The following is a 17236-nucleotide window of genomic DNA, read 5'->3' as shown; positions in this document are numbered from 1 at the left end:
TTTAAATTGTAAACATTTCTAGGTGATTACACTAACCTATAATTTAGCAAGACATTGCTAAGTGTTTGGCAATAAAGGTCTTTCAGAGGTTTGATAAGGTAGACGTAAAGAAAGATTTTCCACTTGTAGAATAACTCAAATCCAGGCCTGTTAAATGGAAATAAATTCAATAATGACTTCAGGAAAAATGGCTTTACCTAGAGAAAATGGTTAGAATGTGAAGCTGGCTATCACATGGAATAGTTGAGCTAAATAGCAAATTCTTTTAAAGGTAAGCTACACGAGGAAGCAAAGAAACAGTAGGAAACAAAACAAACAATGACTGAAGAAAAATGTCGGACTCAAAATGTTAACCATGTTTCTCTCTCCACAGCTGCTGCCAGACCTACTGAGTTTCTCCAGCATTCTCAGTGTTGGTTTCAGCTTTCCAACATCTGTGGTATTTTGCTTTTAAGGGAAAATGTGGTATGTTGATAAGGTCAGACCAAGTAGAACGAGAGGACGCTTTTGTGGATGATTTCAGTGAAGAGCTTGATTCTGTGCTGTAACTGTTAGGCAAAAATCAAATTGAATTCTATCTTACAAAGCTGTTGATCAGAGGTAGCATCCATTAAATTGTCCACATTAAAGAAATGTTAGACCTTTTCACTTCCATTTAGTAGATTGAAAGTCCCTAATCTTGGCTCCATTTAAGACATAAACTGGTAGAATGCAGTCAGACTATTTTCAAGATATAAGAAAGAATGACAATTGAGACCCAGAAGCTAATGTTATGTACATCTTCCACTGAGTAATTTCTAACTGCTTGCTCTTTTCCTTGCCTCAGCTGTCACCAGGCCTTACTACGACTTTCTGACATTGCGGCAAAAACATCCGATGATGCCCTCAACCATCCCCCAACAGCAGGTCTACATGCTGGCTGAGCCGAAACGCAAACCATCCAATTTTTGGCAGAACATTGGAAGACTGACACCATTCAAGAAGTGAAAGGACAGCTCATTGAACGTGACTTAACGCCTTTCCAAGGGAGCACTTTAGCGACTGGTTGCAATCAGCATCAACTTCTGCTCTGTGCATGTGTGCACGCTCCAATTCAAACTATGTCTCCTACTACATGACAGCAGTCTCCTCCCTGGAAGGAGATGAGATTTCCTAATTCAGTAACTTTTCTGCTGAGCACACATCACCATGATCTGATCAGCAAGAGTGCTAGCAGAAGAAGAGTTTCCTCCATGTATGCTCACATCAATAACTACAGTCAAGCTCAATGTTCTCACTGAATCCAAAAGAATCCACGTTTGTCCCATTCTGTTTCGAGTGGAAAGCATTGAGAGTTTTAAAAACCTATACAGGAAGGGTAGTTTTTTTTTTACTGAACAGTTTACTATATATGTAAGGCTGTGCAAGCATCAGGAAACAGAAAAAAACTCTACAGTAAACAAGCAAGTTTCCAGAGGTGTCTCTCTTGCAGCAGTTTGGCCTTCTGTACTTTCACTGGAATGAAACACTGTGTGCCTATATGCAAGGGATGCAAATTATTATTTAAAATTGTTGGTGTTGCTGGGCTACAGCCTGAGTTGGTGCCAGCAATGTAGAAACTGAAACAGCATCTACAATTGAACAGTGGGTCTACAATCGTTCCTTTCATTTCTGATACCCAGGATTTAACCCTAGGCAGATGGACAGGGTGAACATCTCTTCCCTTTTCCATCTGAACAAAACCTTGTTGATGCAGTGAAGTTGACACTGCACTCAGTTGGCACTGAAATAATGAGTGTGTTTGGTTCCCTCCTCACATATTTACAGTATTACCTTGATCACAAGATAAATGATCAGGTTGAATTTAACCAGTTTATAAGAGGAGAGAGTAACACGCCAAATTGTTATGTGCTAATGTTTATAAATGAATTGTGTAAATATTAACAAAATGATTTATTTATGTAGATTGAATTTATTGTACTTGTTCTTGCTGTCTGGCTTCTCCAAATTCTCTCCAGTACAAATGCCTTATTAAGGAATGCACTTACCCAATTGCTTGTTTGTTTTTTTTTAACCCCCTGATGTGGAAGCAATTTTACTTCAGAATAATTAACATCTTTTTCCAAGAATAATGTAAAAGGGCTTTTTGCGAAACAGAATGACGTTAGTCATTTGATTGGTGGTGGATTGGGTGATGTCATTCCACAATTTACTGTCTTGCATTCGAGTTAGATTTCCTGCAGATAAACGTTATTGAATGAGTTATCAACTCAGATGTGGATGGTAAATGAATACAATGAAATGCACTTGAATCTATGTGGGCAGTGGAATTTGCAGTTAACCACAAGTCTGTATTCTAATGTTGCCATGTTTTTCAGTGAACATCACCCATTTGAGTCATAAAACCTGACATACTAAAGCCAGGAAGAGCACAACAAACTAAGGGAAATATTTTGCATTATCCCTTCCAGTGTCAGTATTGTTCAACTGCATAATTTTGACACAAACACACAATCTGTGTAGTCTGTAGCACATTTGCATATATGCAGATGAAATATCATGATATCCAAACATGTTCTCATCAAAAGGGAAGGAAAGTTAAGGGAAACAAATCTTCACCTCCTCATTATAAATAGAAATTTGCAATAAAAATTGGCATCCTGATTAAACTTGTGTGCCCAATTGTAGCACCATCATCCTTATTCCATTTCAGCAAAGGGTTAGTCCTGGGTTAGTCCCACTACCAGCAGTCTGGTCAACAGTTTCAAACTTGCAAACTTTGTTCAAAGTTAAAGCTGAGAGGTCAACTTTTGCCCACTGCTGGTGTGGACCACACAACTTACTTTCTTTTCATTTGCAATTAAACAACTCAGTGAGAGCACTGCTATTGGTAATATGACATGGGTAATTAAAGAGGTTAGCTGGAGAATAGGATCGCCAATAACTAGTAACATCAGTAATACTACAAAAAACACAAATATAAATGCTAGCGTTGTTTTTCTATGGTTCTCTCTTAAAGGTAATTTAGTGATAAATCCCCCTCCCCTATATTGGTAGCAAAAATACTTCCAGATACATCTGACCACAGTCCAAACAATTCTGGAGTCTTGATTCTAATCTCCATCAAAAGGCAGATTGTCAACACAATGCAATCGCTGAAGTATTTCAGTTAACAGTAAAAGAAGGAAATAGGAGAAAGTGAGGACCTCAGATGCTGGAGAGTCAGAGTCGAAAAGTGTGGTGCTGGAAAATCACAGAAGGTCAGGCAGCATCAGGAAGGGCTTATTCCTGAAACATAGACTCTCCTGCTTCTTGGTTGCTGCATGATCTGCTGTGCTTTACCAGTGCCACACTTTTCAACAGTAAAATAGGGAAAGTTTGTTGGGCAATTATTCGATTCAAACTTTTCACTCTTTTCTCTTGCATGTAGGCATAACAATATCTTTGTGTTTTGTTTTAGATCAAATTAGAGGCTAATCCTTAATGTCTCTGCTTTTCTCCAAATCTTCTCCACACGCTAAGGACCCAGAAACAAAAATGGGAGTTAGCCTTTGATGCTGATGACTAGGGAATGTCTGGACCTTCTCAAAGTTGCAGCAGCCAGCCATGATTGTTCTATATATTCCCTCAGATCCAGCCATTTTGGACTGAACTCCAGGAGAATCCAAGGTTCTTCTTTATCCATTCAAGCCAACCGTGTCGATCTATGACACAGGAGATCTGATAGAGAATGGGAAATTATAAGGCATTTTGTAAGGTAAATAAAGGAAAAATAAATTTCCACTGGTCAGGGAATATCGCTGTTGTAAATTTACTTTCACTTAAAAGATTGCAGAAGGTTTATGAAGAATGCTTTTACGCAGCTGATGTGTTAGGACATGGGATGTCCTACTGGAAACAGCAGTGAAAGCAGAAATAAGCACAATTTTACAAAGGGTGTGGACAAAAGTTTGAAAAGGAAGAAATGAAAGGGATTTGGGGAAAGTGCAGGGGAAGGGGACTGTGAAGAGTTGAATCAAAGAGCCAAAATAGAAACTGAGAGCTTGATGACTACCAACTGTGCTATAAAATTCAATGATATTGTGTATCAACGTCATTTGAATGATTGAGAAAGATGACAAAATACAAAACTTAGCCTCCACATTGAACAGAAAGAAATTAATTTACAAGTCCCACAATCATAAAGGAGTTGCCCCCTTTAGACTTCCCTCCCTGCTTAATTTATTCAAGTTGAATAGGCTATGATCATTCAATCCTGGTCAAAAAAACTTATATTTATAGTTCATCAGCTTTTTGTTCAGTTCACTCAGTTTGATTTCTATTCAATTTTTAAAATTGTATCTCATGCTGTCAGTAGATGAGCTTCTCTCCTGCCATGTCTGTGCTTCTGGCTGTAAAGTCCAGTCTCTGGCCAAATTACCTCTAAATTTCAATGGATAGATTTTCAATTTGATGCATTGTTATCAGACAAGATTGGCTGTGTATTACAGAAACTATCCTATTTTAATGCTCAGTGATTTATATTTAAAAGATCAGGCAGTTTGACAGATAGCTAATTCACACCAATTGTTTTACCCTCCCACCCAGATGGCAGACTGAAAAGATTTTTATAAAACAGTAAAGAAAGTCTAAATTCCAGAAATATCTGATTTTTCAGATGCACAAAGTAAATATGAAAACATGGAAAAGTGTAATAAAGATTCCTGGCCGAAAAGCAATTGATTTCAGCAATACAGACTGATGTGCAGAAGGCTCTGTTTATATAGTCTGAATCTTTTAACTCCTCCCTGACCCCCCTCTAAATTAACATCCCATTCGATATCTATTTTTGGTTGGGAAAAAAAAATCAACTTTGGACTTGGTGATAGCCAAGAATCCTTAATAACATCACCACTGAACATGATCAGAATTCAGCTGAGTGTTCACGCTACAAATTTGAGACAGACCAAGATTTCATACAAATAAACTGCATGTTTGGCTAAGATCAAAGTCCACCTTCAGTATTTCACAGGATTATTTTGAACATCTACCGGCTCCTGGATCTGTATGTTTTACAGAAAGGCCAGCATTAAAATTATGGCAAACTGCTAATTCTCACCACTGTACTAAGTTACTTCCTTCACTTAAGGGCTGCTTTACATTCCCTTCACTAGCCACAGTTAGATAGAAAGTGCTGTTATTCATGTTTGCTGTCAACCGTCACACTGAAGAAAATTTCCTTCTTTGTCGGGAAGGAGTATCACTGAATGAAAGCCTTTAAAAGATTTACCATTCCAAAAAAAACCCTTATTCCTTCTGTGTTTCATTGAAAGATAGAGCAGTAAAACATGTTGTGAATAAGTTAAAGCAGTTTCTTCAGAATGAGTTGCTTAAAACCTTTGACAATTGATGTCATGTTAAGCTATGACATACTAAACTTTGTCCTGTTGTGAAGAATAGGAATGCTGTAGTTGTTAGCAAAACAAAACACATTTAGACACTTTTTTTGGATGCATGACATTAATTTGCCTCTTGGCAACATTTTTGAACAGAAAATGCAATTGAAGTTAAAAGTGCATTCAGATGTTCATTCCTTGATTCTTTAGATTACATTGGAAAATTCATTATATCATTTCAAATACGTCATTTTAAACTAATATTACCAAAGTTTTGCATTTAACAACCATGATTCTTGGAAAAGAAGATTGATTTAATATTGTTTGGAAACAATGTGATTCCTGTATGGTCTTCTGATAGGTTGTGCACAATATAAATAAACTGTTAATGTATTTTTTAAATGCTGCAACTATAGGGTAAAAAACCACTTTTAAGGAGACTAATTCCATGAAAAGCCAACCCACTAATCTTGATTAACCAATCTCACCTCAACATTTTAACGGAATGGGACTATTTGGCACCACCCTTTTGGCGTCGATCATTTGGCCCCACCGTTTTGGCTCCAAGCTGTTTTGGCACTGAGCTGTTTTGGCGCCAATACATATAGATAACCATCATGTGAAAATTTTGGTTTGTCTCTCTTGCTTAGAATGTTTTCAGCCATTTCTGGTATGGGCTGTACAAGAAAATAGAAAGAAAAGTGTATTACAGCTTTCCAATGTGAAGACAGAAGGGCTTAAGTATCATCAAGGCAGTAGATGACTATTAACAATTGTTAAATGAGAAAATGATTACAAAGTGAGATTTGAATCTACAGCGGGTCATTACAGCTTTGATTATCAATTCTTGCTAGTTGAGAAAATTACAACAGGTCATTAGTCATCCTCTCTTCTTTAACGAAACAAGACTTTTTTTTGTTCTGAATTGGCGCCAAAACAGCTCAGTGCCAAAGTAATGAGCGCCAAAAGAGTTTAGAGCCAAAACAGCGGGGCCAAATGATCGGCGCCAAAAGGGCAGCGCCAAAATATACCCAACCCACATTTTTAAGACAACATCCTTTGTGCTTTGAATTTGCAGGAGACTCCACATGGCAGATAATATTAGCCATCTAGCATCACTACTGACCAGGAAACTGTACCTCAGTATATAGAAACCTTTCATCTCAATTGATCAAAAGTCCTCCCGCACAAAAAAACAAATTATTTTTAAAATTGTACTTTTTTGATGACTAACTTTCACTGCCATGAGTTGTGGTTCCACTGTGTACGGTGCACCAAAACTCTTATTGCTATGTTAATTTTTAATTTCTGTCCCTATGCAAGGTTAAAAGCTTTTTTTTTTAAAAAGTCAGCTGTCATCTTCAACAGTGCACAATTTATCTTCCACCTTTCTATGGAAATCACCATGGGCCAAATCTTAACTTTGTTCAAGAAATAAAAAGTAGATGGTAGCGAGTCAGCATTTAATTTACATCTTTCCTAATACTTTATTGAATCAAGAGGAAAGTACAATGAGCAGGCACAAACTATCAGCCATTCTATATTCTTGTACAAAGTCAGGATTTACCCCATTCTGTTTGTCCAGGAACATGGAACGTTTATTCCTCCCTCTGTTACTTACACATAAATCAGATTTTCACGTTGCAAGACAGCGATGTATTTCATAACTTACTTGCAGCAGTGGAATCTCATAGCTGTCTGTTATAAACAAGGTTGTGGAATTCCTTAAAGGCGGCTTTTGATGCTGTGTGTAATATTGCTGGCTCCTCAGTATTCCCAAACCTTTACTGGTGTTTTCTCAAGTGTTGTTGGTCAAAGACTTTCCTGAAAGTGCAATGTATCTTACTGCCTTGTTATCCATTTGTGGTGAAAGAGCCTCAGTTCATTTTTTTTAGCAATGCTATCTGATTTGGTTTCCTGTATCTAAACGCCAGATTAAATCAGTGAAACTTGGTTCAATAAAAAATAAGGTTGTGCTTAAACCAATTTTCAGTCAATGTACAAAAGGTAAAGCACTTTAAGTTGAACTGACCTACAATGACCAATGAATTACAGTAAATTTGCATTCAGTCTGTACACTGCATATAATTTGGGCCCACTGTTGGCAAGAGACTGCTTTCTCTGTACAGCCTGCGGCACCTCAGATGTTATGGGAGATGTGCCATGTCATCGCAACAATCAAGCAGCACTGTACTGTTTTATACGTGGTATCTGTACATACATTTTATGAAACAATGGAAAAATCAAGAGCGCTGTTTTCCAAAAGGCCCGTTGTAAGCAGTTGGAGCAGGTGACGACCTTTGGAGTCAGAAGATGCCAGTTTCTGTTCAAACACATGGGATAACCTCCTTTTCTTTTGTCCGTGGCTGTGGAATAACTTGTCAGAGTTATAAAGTTTTAACAGTATTTTTGAAATCAGTGGTGTAGCTTTCAAATTACTAGAATACTAATGTGTTCAGTTCATATTGTGCCACCAAGATTGGTTGCAATGTTTTGTATATACAATGCTCTATGATTTGTCAACCAATTTCATAACTTTTATGTTCCAGGAGGAATTGATTATAGGTATTCAGTTTTTATTTCTTTCATTTGTGTGTTAGATACTTGTGATAAGCAAGTAGAATTTGCTGAAAAAAATACATGACAGTGTTTGTATAAATTCTCTCTTTGTACATGGATGTTTGTTTACATAAGCACTTCAAGCACGATACGGGGAATAAATGTTTCATTGTGTCAAAGTTCTACTTGGTGTCTGAATCAGTACATTATATTGCTTGTTTCAAAGTGGTCTGAAAACTGTCCTTACAATTCACATCAAAGTGCTTACCTTCACCATACATTGTGAAAACCACAGGTGATTCTGTTTGCAAATAGAGACTTCTCATGTAAAATCTGACTTCAAGTAACTAATCAACATGGACAGCCAGGGATGTTTGGCAACCAAAGATGCTACCTGCCATCAACTTGCAAGTTGTGTGTGACCTTATCTAAAACATAGTGCAGGTATGTGCATACATTCCAGGATCAGTCAGTATTCATATATACTTAGTAATTCCAAGGTAAGGGGAGCTCCATTGGTCTGGAACCTGTGGATGACTGGTTTAGAACATAGAACAGTACAGTGCAGGAATGGGCCCTTCAGCCCAAGGTTTTGTGCCAAACATGATGGCAAATTAAACTACCAGCCCTTACTCCATATCTCTCCATTATTTGCATATTCATGTGCTTATCTAAAAGCCCCTTAAACACCCCTATTATATCTGCCTCCACCACCCTGACTGGCTTCTGGATAATAAATGTACTCTCTCAAGAGGTGACCCCAGTGAGAAATCCATGCAAGGAAAGCCTGAAAGGAGATATAATAATAGTCCAAATTCTTCAAGTGTAACTTGATGGGTCATACGCTGCTGGGCTGTGCACATTTTGACCATTCAGCAAGAGCAAACTCCAGCCTGGATAAATGCCAAGACTGGGGTAAGAGGTATCAAAGAATGGCATTCAGACCAATAATGTTGAAGTCAGAGTTTCAGTCATAGAGTTCTTCAAAATGGTCTGTCCAGTGAGCATTGGCTTTGATGGGACCATAAGACAGAGCAGAAGTAGACCTTTCAGCCCATTGAGTGTGCTCTGTCATTCAATGGGATCATGGCTAAAGTGAAGTGTGGAGAGAACAGTATTTATGTAGTAGTGGGGAGGTAGTGTTGGAGTGCTGGGAGGCGCGGGGGGAAAGGGAGAAGCTGCTGATAGTTTAGATTAAGAGCGAATGTGAGAGTGGCAGAACAATGGTGTGTCTAACTGCCAGATTACAGTGGTGGGGAAGTGGAGAGAAGATGACAGCAAAACTAAAAGAAAGGAAGGAATGGGTTCACAATTTGGAGGTGTTGAGCTCAATATTGAGCCCAGAAGGTTGTAAACTGCCTAGTTTGAAGATAAGATGTTGTTCCTCCAGTTTGCGCTGTGATTCGCTGGAGCATTGCAGCATGCTGGGCACGTGAGCAGGACACTGTGTTAAAATGGAAGAAAGGTTGGGATCATGCTTGTGCACAGACTGGAGGTGTTCTGTAAAGTGGTCACCCAGGCTGTGTTTAATTTCTCCAATGTCGAGTAGGCCACACTGGGTGCAGCGATTACAATGCACTAGATTGGACGGAGTGCAGGTGAAATGCTGCTTCACCTGGAAAGACTGTTTAGGCGCCCTAATGGTAAGCAGGGAGGGGTGAAGGGGTGGGTGTTGCACATTCTCTGGTTACAGGGGAAGGTGCCATGGGAAGGAGGTATTGATGGTCGAGGATTGGACTAATGTGTCCCAGAGGGAATGATCCCTGCAAATGCAGATTGGGGAGATGTTTGGTGGAGTTGTCACAAATGGCAGGCGATGATCCTTTGAACGCAGAGGCTGTATGGTGAAAACACGGGGACCCAATCACGCTGTTGTGAGTAATGGGAAGGGGCGAAGGTGGAAGCACGGGTGATAGGTTGGATGCAGTTGAGTCCTTGTCAACCACTGTGGATGGGAAGCCATGGTTATAGAAGAAGCAAGCTGTGTCAACAACGCTGTTTTGGAAGGTGGCATCATTGAAACAGATATAACGTAGGCGAAGGAACTAGGAGAAATGGGATGAAGTCCTTGCAGGACATGGGGTGGGAAGAGCTATAGTGAAGGTAGCTATGGGAGTCAGTAGCTTTGTAATGCATGGCAATGAACAGTTTATTCCCTGAAATGGAGATGGAGAGGTCAAAGAAAAGAAGGGAAATGTCGGAAATGGTATGGTATATATGAATAAACCTACAAAGTAATACATGTTGGGATGTTAAGCAAGTGTAAGGTCTGGGTTACGTGCTTGAGTCAGCCTTGCGTGACTGCAGCCTGTCAGGCTACCGCGGCACAATGTGAGGGTCTGGAGCAATCAAAGACAATTGTGGCAGAGTCTGATTGGTTAAGGGGATATAATATAGGCTTCGTGTAATTGGTTATGCTAATGTAATGGGGATAGGGCATGGCTTTTAGAACAACATAACTTTAGAATACTCTTGTTCAGGGGCTTTCAGGTTTGACTGCTCTGATGGCCACAGCTTTTGTTTGCAAATAAAGGTTGATCATCTTGAGGAATTCTCTGTGTCTCGTGGTCATTCCTAAAAAGGTGCTCTCAACCACAACAATGGATGATATGAAAGTTATAGAGAGATGGAAATTGGAGGCAAAATGAACAAATGTTTCAAGGATTTTGAAGTATTTGGCATATTATTCAATGATTTGCTGTATTGCTACAGCACAACAAAAACTGCATATGTGTGATAATTCATGAGTTGAACCCAGTCCCAGAGTGAACACGGATAAATTGGCACACAAATATTCCAAATTAAACAGTTAACTACATATAGAACCTACCAGAAAGAAAGCACTCAGAAGAATAGGAGATGCTGTAATAGCACAAACAAATGATGGATTTTGTTCAGCTTTTTTGTTACTGAACCATTGGGGTGTAAACCCGGGATATTCCAAGGACTTGGAATTCTCTGCAGTAAACCCAGGGTATTCCAAGGACTTTCAGCCCATGTAAATGCTTCTGATCATTACATTGTGCAGCAGAATTAGAACAAATGGCCCCGAGGTTAGAAAACGGTGAAGGAACCCTATTGATTCCCTAATTGATCTTTCTAGGAATTTGACTGCTATTTCGCTAATCCAATGGATAGTGCATAGGATATATCAACCCATGAACACATAACAGTAAAAAATGAGGTCTGCAGATGCTGGAGATCACAGCTGCAAATGTGTTGCTGGTCAAAGCACAGCAGGTTAGGCAGCATCTGAGGAATAGAGAATTCGACGTTTCGAGCATAAGCCCTTCATCAGGAAAGGCTTATGCTCGAAACGTCGAATTTTCTATTCCTGAGATGCTGCCAAACCTGCTGTGCTTTGACCAGCAACACATTTGCAGCCATGAACACATAACACCAAGAAGTAGTGCTCAATACAGACACTGTTTCTGGAACAGGTTTTTCAGTACAATATATAGCTTTCTGTTTCTAACAGCGAATAAGCACAATTCAATCAAAAATGAAAGTGACTGTAAACCAGTTTATTGCTGCATGAAGATGGGTGGACACAGGAATGCATTTCATTCAAACTGAAATATTCTTCACAAATAGTTAGAATCTGCCTCAATCTCAGATTAATCATTGCATCTAATAGATTCACTTTTGGCATATCTCAAGACATGTATGAAGAGACCACACTTTACCTGAAACAGAAACATGACCAGCACTACATTAGCTGTAAGAAAGAGAAACATCTTTAAGCCCCCATCAAAATCTAAGTTAGGGTCATGACGTGAACAACACTTGCATTTAATGATCATTTGCTGAATTGTAAATTTATTCTTAAGTAATTATACATTTAACAAAGTACAAAATTTTCAGAAGAGATTAATACACGTCAATAAATGTTCACTGCATTGCTGAAGATGGAAATGAACTCTTCTGAAGTAAATTGGAACTTGAGGTAGGTTTTGGTCCTATATGAGCAATATGGAGGATTTAATATGGATAACACTCCTAAGATAAGGACTTAAGACTTCAGCATAGAGATAAGGAGAAATTGCTTCACTTTGATAGTTACGAGCTGTACTTTAGTTCTCCAATTTCTTAATTCTCCTGAAATTCTATTCTATTAGAAGAAATTGCAATTTTCATGTTAAAGCTGCAGCACCTCCAAAAGGTACATCAGCAGAAATTTATGTAACTGATTCAACAAAAGTACAATGTCAAGAGTGATGTGGGGTGAGTGGTGGAATTAGGGACAAATTTTCTGAGCCCATGAACTCAGTGCAGAAATCTGGCCACATCCAGCAGACATTGGAAGTTCTAACATCCACTTTGGTTAGAGCTTTGTAGGATTGAATTCCCCATAGGTTCATCTACTGGGCAAGATTCTGCTTGGATAACACCATGTAAAATTCTACATATTATGTGGCTAAATAAATCCAAATGCAAGTCTAAAGAAATTATACTACCCTTTTCTACCTTGCTCAACAAATCTCTCTCCAGATAGATCTAAAAGCAAGACAGTTAAATATAACTAGTTCTCAAGAATAAAAAGCATAGCATTTTCATATAATCATTAAATGGCTACACTACAGAAAAAGACTATTAAACTCATTTGTCCATACTGGCTTTTTTGCCTGCTTTTCCCCAACAGATAAGCATTTGTTTTTCTTCAGATATTTATTCAATTTTGTTTGAAAATCACAGCTGACACCAGCTTATCTTCTGCCTCAGATTCCATCAATTCAATGCATATTTCATTTTTCTCTCATTTTTCTCCCATGTCACAATTACCTCTTTTAACAATGAGCATAAAGATCGAATAGTTGGAATCTGCTTCAAACTCAGATTGATCATTGCATCTAATCGATCCACTTTTTGCATGTGTCAAGCTATATATGAGGAGACCACACTTTATCTGAAACAGAATCATGACCAGCACTACATTAACAGTAAGTACCATAAAGAGAGAGGGCAGAGAGAAGCAAGGGCTGCCAGGAAGTTTTAAGTGGGTGCGATCTAAACCTGAGACCCTACACCGTAATGCCTCCCTCCCACCCACCTCCTCTAACCTTAGCAAGAGTCTGTAAACTCGCTATGTTTTCAGGTTTTCTCATTGTTTTTTCTTTTCCTTGTTTAGTCCTGTGTGGGCTTTCAGATTAGTGGGGTATGGCTGAAAACGCATTTGCTTGTTCCTCCTACAGAATGTGGCAGGTGACAGACATGGCGCATGTCACTGCTGACCACATTTGTGGGAAGCGCACCCAACTTCAGCTCCTCAAAAACTGAGTTAGGGAACTGGAGCTGGAGCTGGATGAACTGTGGATCATCCGGGAGGCTGTGGGGTAAATTGAGAGGATGTACAAGGAGGTGGTCACTCCTCAGACACAGGATAAGGACAGCTGGGCTACAGTCAGGGGGAGGAAAGGGAACCAACAGATAGAGCAGGCATCACCCGTGGCCATTCCCCTCAACAATAAGTATACAGTTTTGGTTACTGCAGGTGGGATGGTCTACCAGGGGAAAGCCAAAGTTGTCAGGTCTGGCACTGAAGTTCAGAAGGGAAGGGGGAAGAATAGAAAAGCGCTAGTGGTAGGAGATTCAATAGTTAGACGGATTGACAGGAGATTTTGTGGTCAGGAACGGAACTCCTAGAAGGTATGTTACCTTCCCGGTGTCAGGGTCGGGCATGTCGCTGATCAGGTTTACAGGATTCTGAAAGGGGAGGGTGAGTAGCCAGAAATCGTGGTACATATTGGCACCAATGATATAGCCAGGAAAGGGATTGAGAATCTGAAAAGTGACTACAGAGAGCTAGGTTGGAAATTGAACAGCAGGACAAGTAGAGTAGTGATCTGTGGTTTGCTACCGGTGCCACAAGATAGTGAGGTGAGGAACAGTCAGCAAGTGCAGCTTAACACGTGGCTGTGAGGCTGGTGCAGGAGGGAGGGCTTCAGATACTTAGCTCATTGGGATTTCTTCTAGGGAAGGTGGAAACTGTACATAAAGAATGGATTGCACCTGAATTGGAGGGGTACAAATGTGGGAGATTTACTCGTGTGGTTCGGGAAGGTTTAAACTAGTTTGGCAAGGGAGTGAGAACTAGAGCTACATATCTGAGAGGGGGACAGTTGTAGATGGGGCAGTGACAGGATGTAGTGAATCTATCAGGAAGGTTTTTCACGTGATGAAACAAAGGAATTTGTTAAATTGTGTCTGCTTTTGAAGAAGTACCAAAGAAGATTGATGAGGGCAGAGCAGCAGATGTGATCTATATGGACTTCAGTAAGGCGTTCGACAAGATTTCCCATGGGAGACTGATTAGCAATGTTAGATCTCATGGAATACAGGGAGAACTAGCCACTTGGATACAGAACTGGCTCAAAGGTAGAAGACAGAGGGTGGTGGAGAGGGTTGTTTTTCAGACTGGAGACCTGTGACCAGTGGAATGCCACAAGGATTGGTGCTGGGCACTCTACTTTTTGTTATTTACATAAATGATTTGGATGAGAGCATAAGAGGTACAGTTAGTAAGTTTGCAGATGACACCAAAATTAGAGGTGTAGTGGACAGCGAAGAATGTTACTTCAGATTACAACAGGATCTGGACCAGATGGGCCCAACGGGCTGAGAAGTGGCAGATGGAGTTTAATACAGATAAATGCGAGGTGCTGTATTTTGGGAAAGCAAATCTTAGCAGGACTTATACACTTAATGGTAAGGTCCTAGGGAGTGTTGCTGAACAAAGAGACCTTGGAGTGCAGGTTCATAGCTCCTTGAAAGTGGACTCGCAGGTAGACAGGATAGTGAAGAAGGCATTTGGTATGCTTTCCTTTATTGGTCAGAGTATTGAGCACAGGAATCGGAAGGTCATGTTGCAGCTGTACAGGACATTGGTTAGGCCACTTTTGGAATATTGCATGCAATTCTGGTCTCATTCCTATCAGAAAGATGTTGTGAAATTTGACAGGGTTCAGAAAAGATTTACAAGGATGTTGCCAGGGTTGGAGGATCTGAGCTACAGGGAGAGGCTGAACAGGCTGGGGCTGTTTTCCCTGGAGCGTTGGAGGCTGAGGGGTGACCTTATAGAGGTTTACAAAATGATGAGGGGCATGGATAGGATAAATAGACAAAGTCTTTTCCCTGGGGTCGGGAAGTCCAGAACTAGAGGGCATAGGTTTAGGGTGAGAGGGGAAAGAGACCTAAGGGGCAACGTTTTCATGCAGAGGGTGGTATGTGTATGGAATGAGCTGCCAGAGGATGTGGTGGAGGCTGGTACGGTTGCAACATTTAAGAGGCATTTGGATGGGTATACGAATAGGAAGGGTTTGGAGGGATATGGGCTGGGGGCAGGTGGGACTAGATTGGGTTGGGATGTCTGGTCAGCATGGACGGGTTGGACCGAAGTGTCTGTTTCTATACTGTATATCTCTATGACTCTATAAGGAGTGTCAGAAATAAGAGTGACAAACTTAAAGCATGGATCAGTTCTTGGGACTATGATGTTGTGGCCATAACTGAGACATGGGTTTCACAGAGGCAGGAATAGTTGCTAGATGTTCCAGGTTTAGAACATTTAAAAGGAACAGGAAGGGTGGGACAAGAGGAGGGGGTGTAGCATTGCTAATCAGAGAGTGCAGCACAGCCACAGAAATGAAGGTTGTGAGGAAGGTTTGTTTACTATGACAGTATGGGTGGAAGTTAGGAACAGCAAGGGAGCAGTCACCTCATTGTGGGTTTTCTACAGACCCCCTAATAGCAGTAGAGAGATTGAAGAACTCATAGGCAGGCAGATTTTGAAAAAATGCACATGTAGCAGGGTTGTTGTTATGGGTGACTTCAACTTTCCCAATATTGACTGAACCTCCTTAGTGCAGATGGTTTGGATGAAGCAGTTTTTGTCAGGGGCATTCAGAAAGGTTTCCTTACTCGGTATGCAGGGAGATTGACAAGTGGAAAGGCCATTTTGGATTTGGTGCTTGGCAACGAGCCAGGACAGGCATCAGATCTTGCGGTGGGAGAACATTTTGGTGACAGTGACCATGTTTTCCATAGCCTTGGAGAAGAAAAGGCCCAGTTACCAATGAAAGACATTTAATTGGGGAAAAGGAAATTATGATGCTATCAGACAGGAATTGGAAAGTACAGATTGGGGGCAATTGTTCCACAGAAAGGGCACAACACACAAAAGACTGTTTAAGGAGCAGTTGTTGCGAGAGTGATGCACAAATTTGTTCCTCTGAGACAGGTAAGAAGGGGCAAGATTAAGGAACCTTGGATGACGAGAACAGAGGAGCTTCTCGTCAAAAGGAAGAAGGCAGCTTATATAAGGTGGAGGAAGCAAGGATCAAGTACAACTTTCGAGGATTACAGGCTAGCTAGAAAGGAGCTCAGAAATGGACTGAAGAGAGCTAGGAGGGGGCACGAGAAAGGCTTGGTAGGAAGAATTAGGGAGAACCAAAGGCGTTTTACTCATATGTGAGGAATAAGAGAATGATCAGGGAGACGGTGGTGCCGGTCGGTGATAGCATAGGGAACATGTGTGTGGAGTCTGAGCAGATAGGGGAAGCTCTAAATATGCTTTTGCTTCAGTTTTCACTAAGGAAAGGGACCTTGTTGTGAATGAGAATTTTGATGAGCTGGGAAACAGGCTTGAACAGATTAAGATTGATGAAGTTGATGTGCTGGAAATTTTGATAAAAACATTAAGATTGATAAGTCCTCTGGGCCAGAGCAGATTTATCCTAGGTTGCTCAGGGAAGTGAGAAAGGAGGTTGCTGGTGAAGATCTTTGCTTCCTCACTCTCCATGGGAGTCGTACCGGAGGACTGGAAGGAGGCGAATGTTGTTCCTCTTTTCAAGAAGGGTAATAGGGAAATCCCTGGCAATTACAGACAAGTCAGTCTTATATCTGTGGTCAGCAAGATTTTGGAAATAATTCTGAGGGATAGGATTAATGACTATTTGGAAAAGCATAGCATGGTTAAAAGTAGTCAGCGTGGGTTTGTGAGGGGCAGGTTAAGCCTCACAAATCTTATTGAGTTCTTTGAGGAGGTGATGAAGGTCAAGTAGTGGATATGGTGTATATGGGCTTCAGTAAGGCATTTGATAGGGTTCCCCATGGTAGGCTTATTCATAAAGTCAGAAGGTATATGATACAGGGAGATTTGGTTGTCTGGATTCAGAATAGGCTGACTTACGGAAGGCAGAGAGTGTTTGTAGATGGAAAGTATTCTGCCTGGAAGTCAGTGGTGAGTGGTGTTCTGCAGGGTTCTGTTCTTCGACCTCTGCTTTTTGCAGTTCTTATGAAAGACTTGGATGAGGAAGTTGAAAGGT

The 17236-nt window shown here is 40.4% G+C and overlaps 1 protein-coding gene across 4 annotated transcripts in view; it reads left to right on the top strand.

The window, feature by feature from the left end:
* LOC132821934 (uncharacterized) overlaps positions 1–8062 on the top strand; it is a 462849-nt gene extending 454787 nt beyond the window's left edge. For all 4 annotated transcript variants that reach the window (XM_060834915.1, XM_060834914.1, XM_060834918.1 and 1 more), the window contains one exon: positions 827–8062. In XM_060834915.1, the coding sequence (XP_060690898.1) occupies positions 827–987 (161 nt within the window). In that variant the 3' untranslated portion in view covers positions 988–8062. The remainder of the gene's footprint in view (positions 1–826) is intronic.
* Positions 8063–17236: the final 9174 nt, after the last annotated feature.

Source organism: Hemiscyllium ocellatum, chromosome 13, assembly GCF_020745735.1.
Source record: "Hemiscyllium ocellatum isolate sHemOce1 chromosome 13, sHemOce1.pat.X.cur, whole genome shotgun sequence".
In the NCBI taxonomy this organism is placed as follows: Eukaryota; Metazoa; Chordata; class Chondrichthyes; order Orectolobiformes; family Hemiscylliidae; genus Hemiscyllium; species Hemiscyllium ocellatum.
Note: the sequence above shows the minus strand (reverse complement) of the source record. Positions and strands in the feature narration are given on the sequence as shown.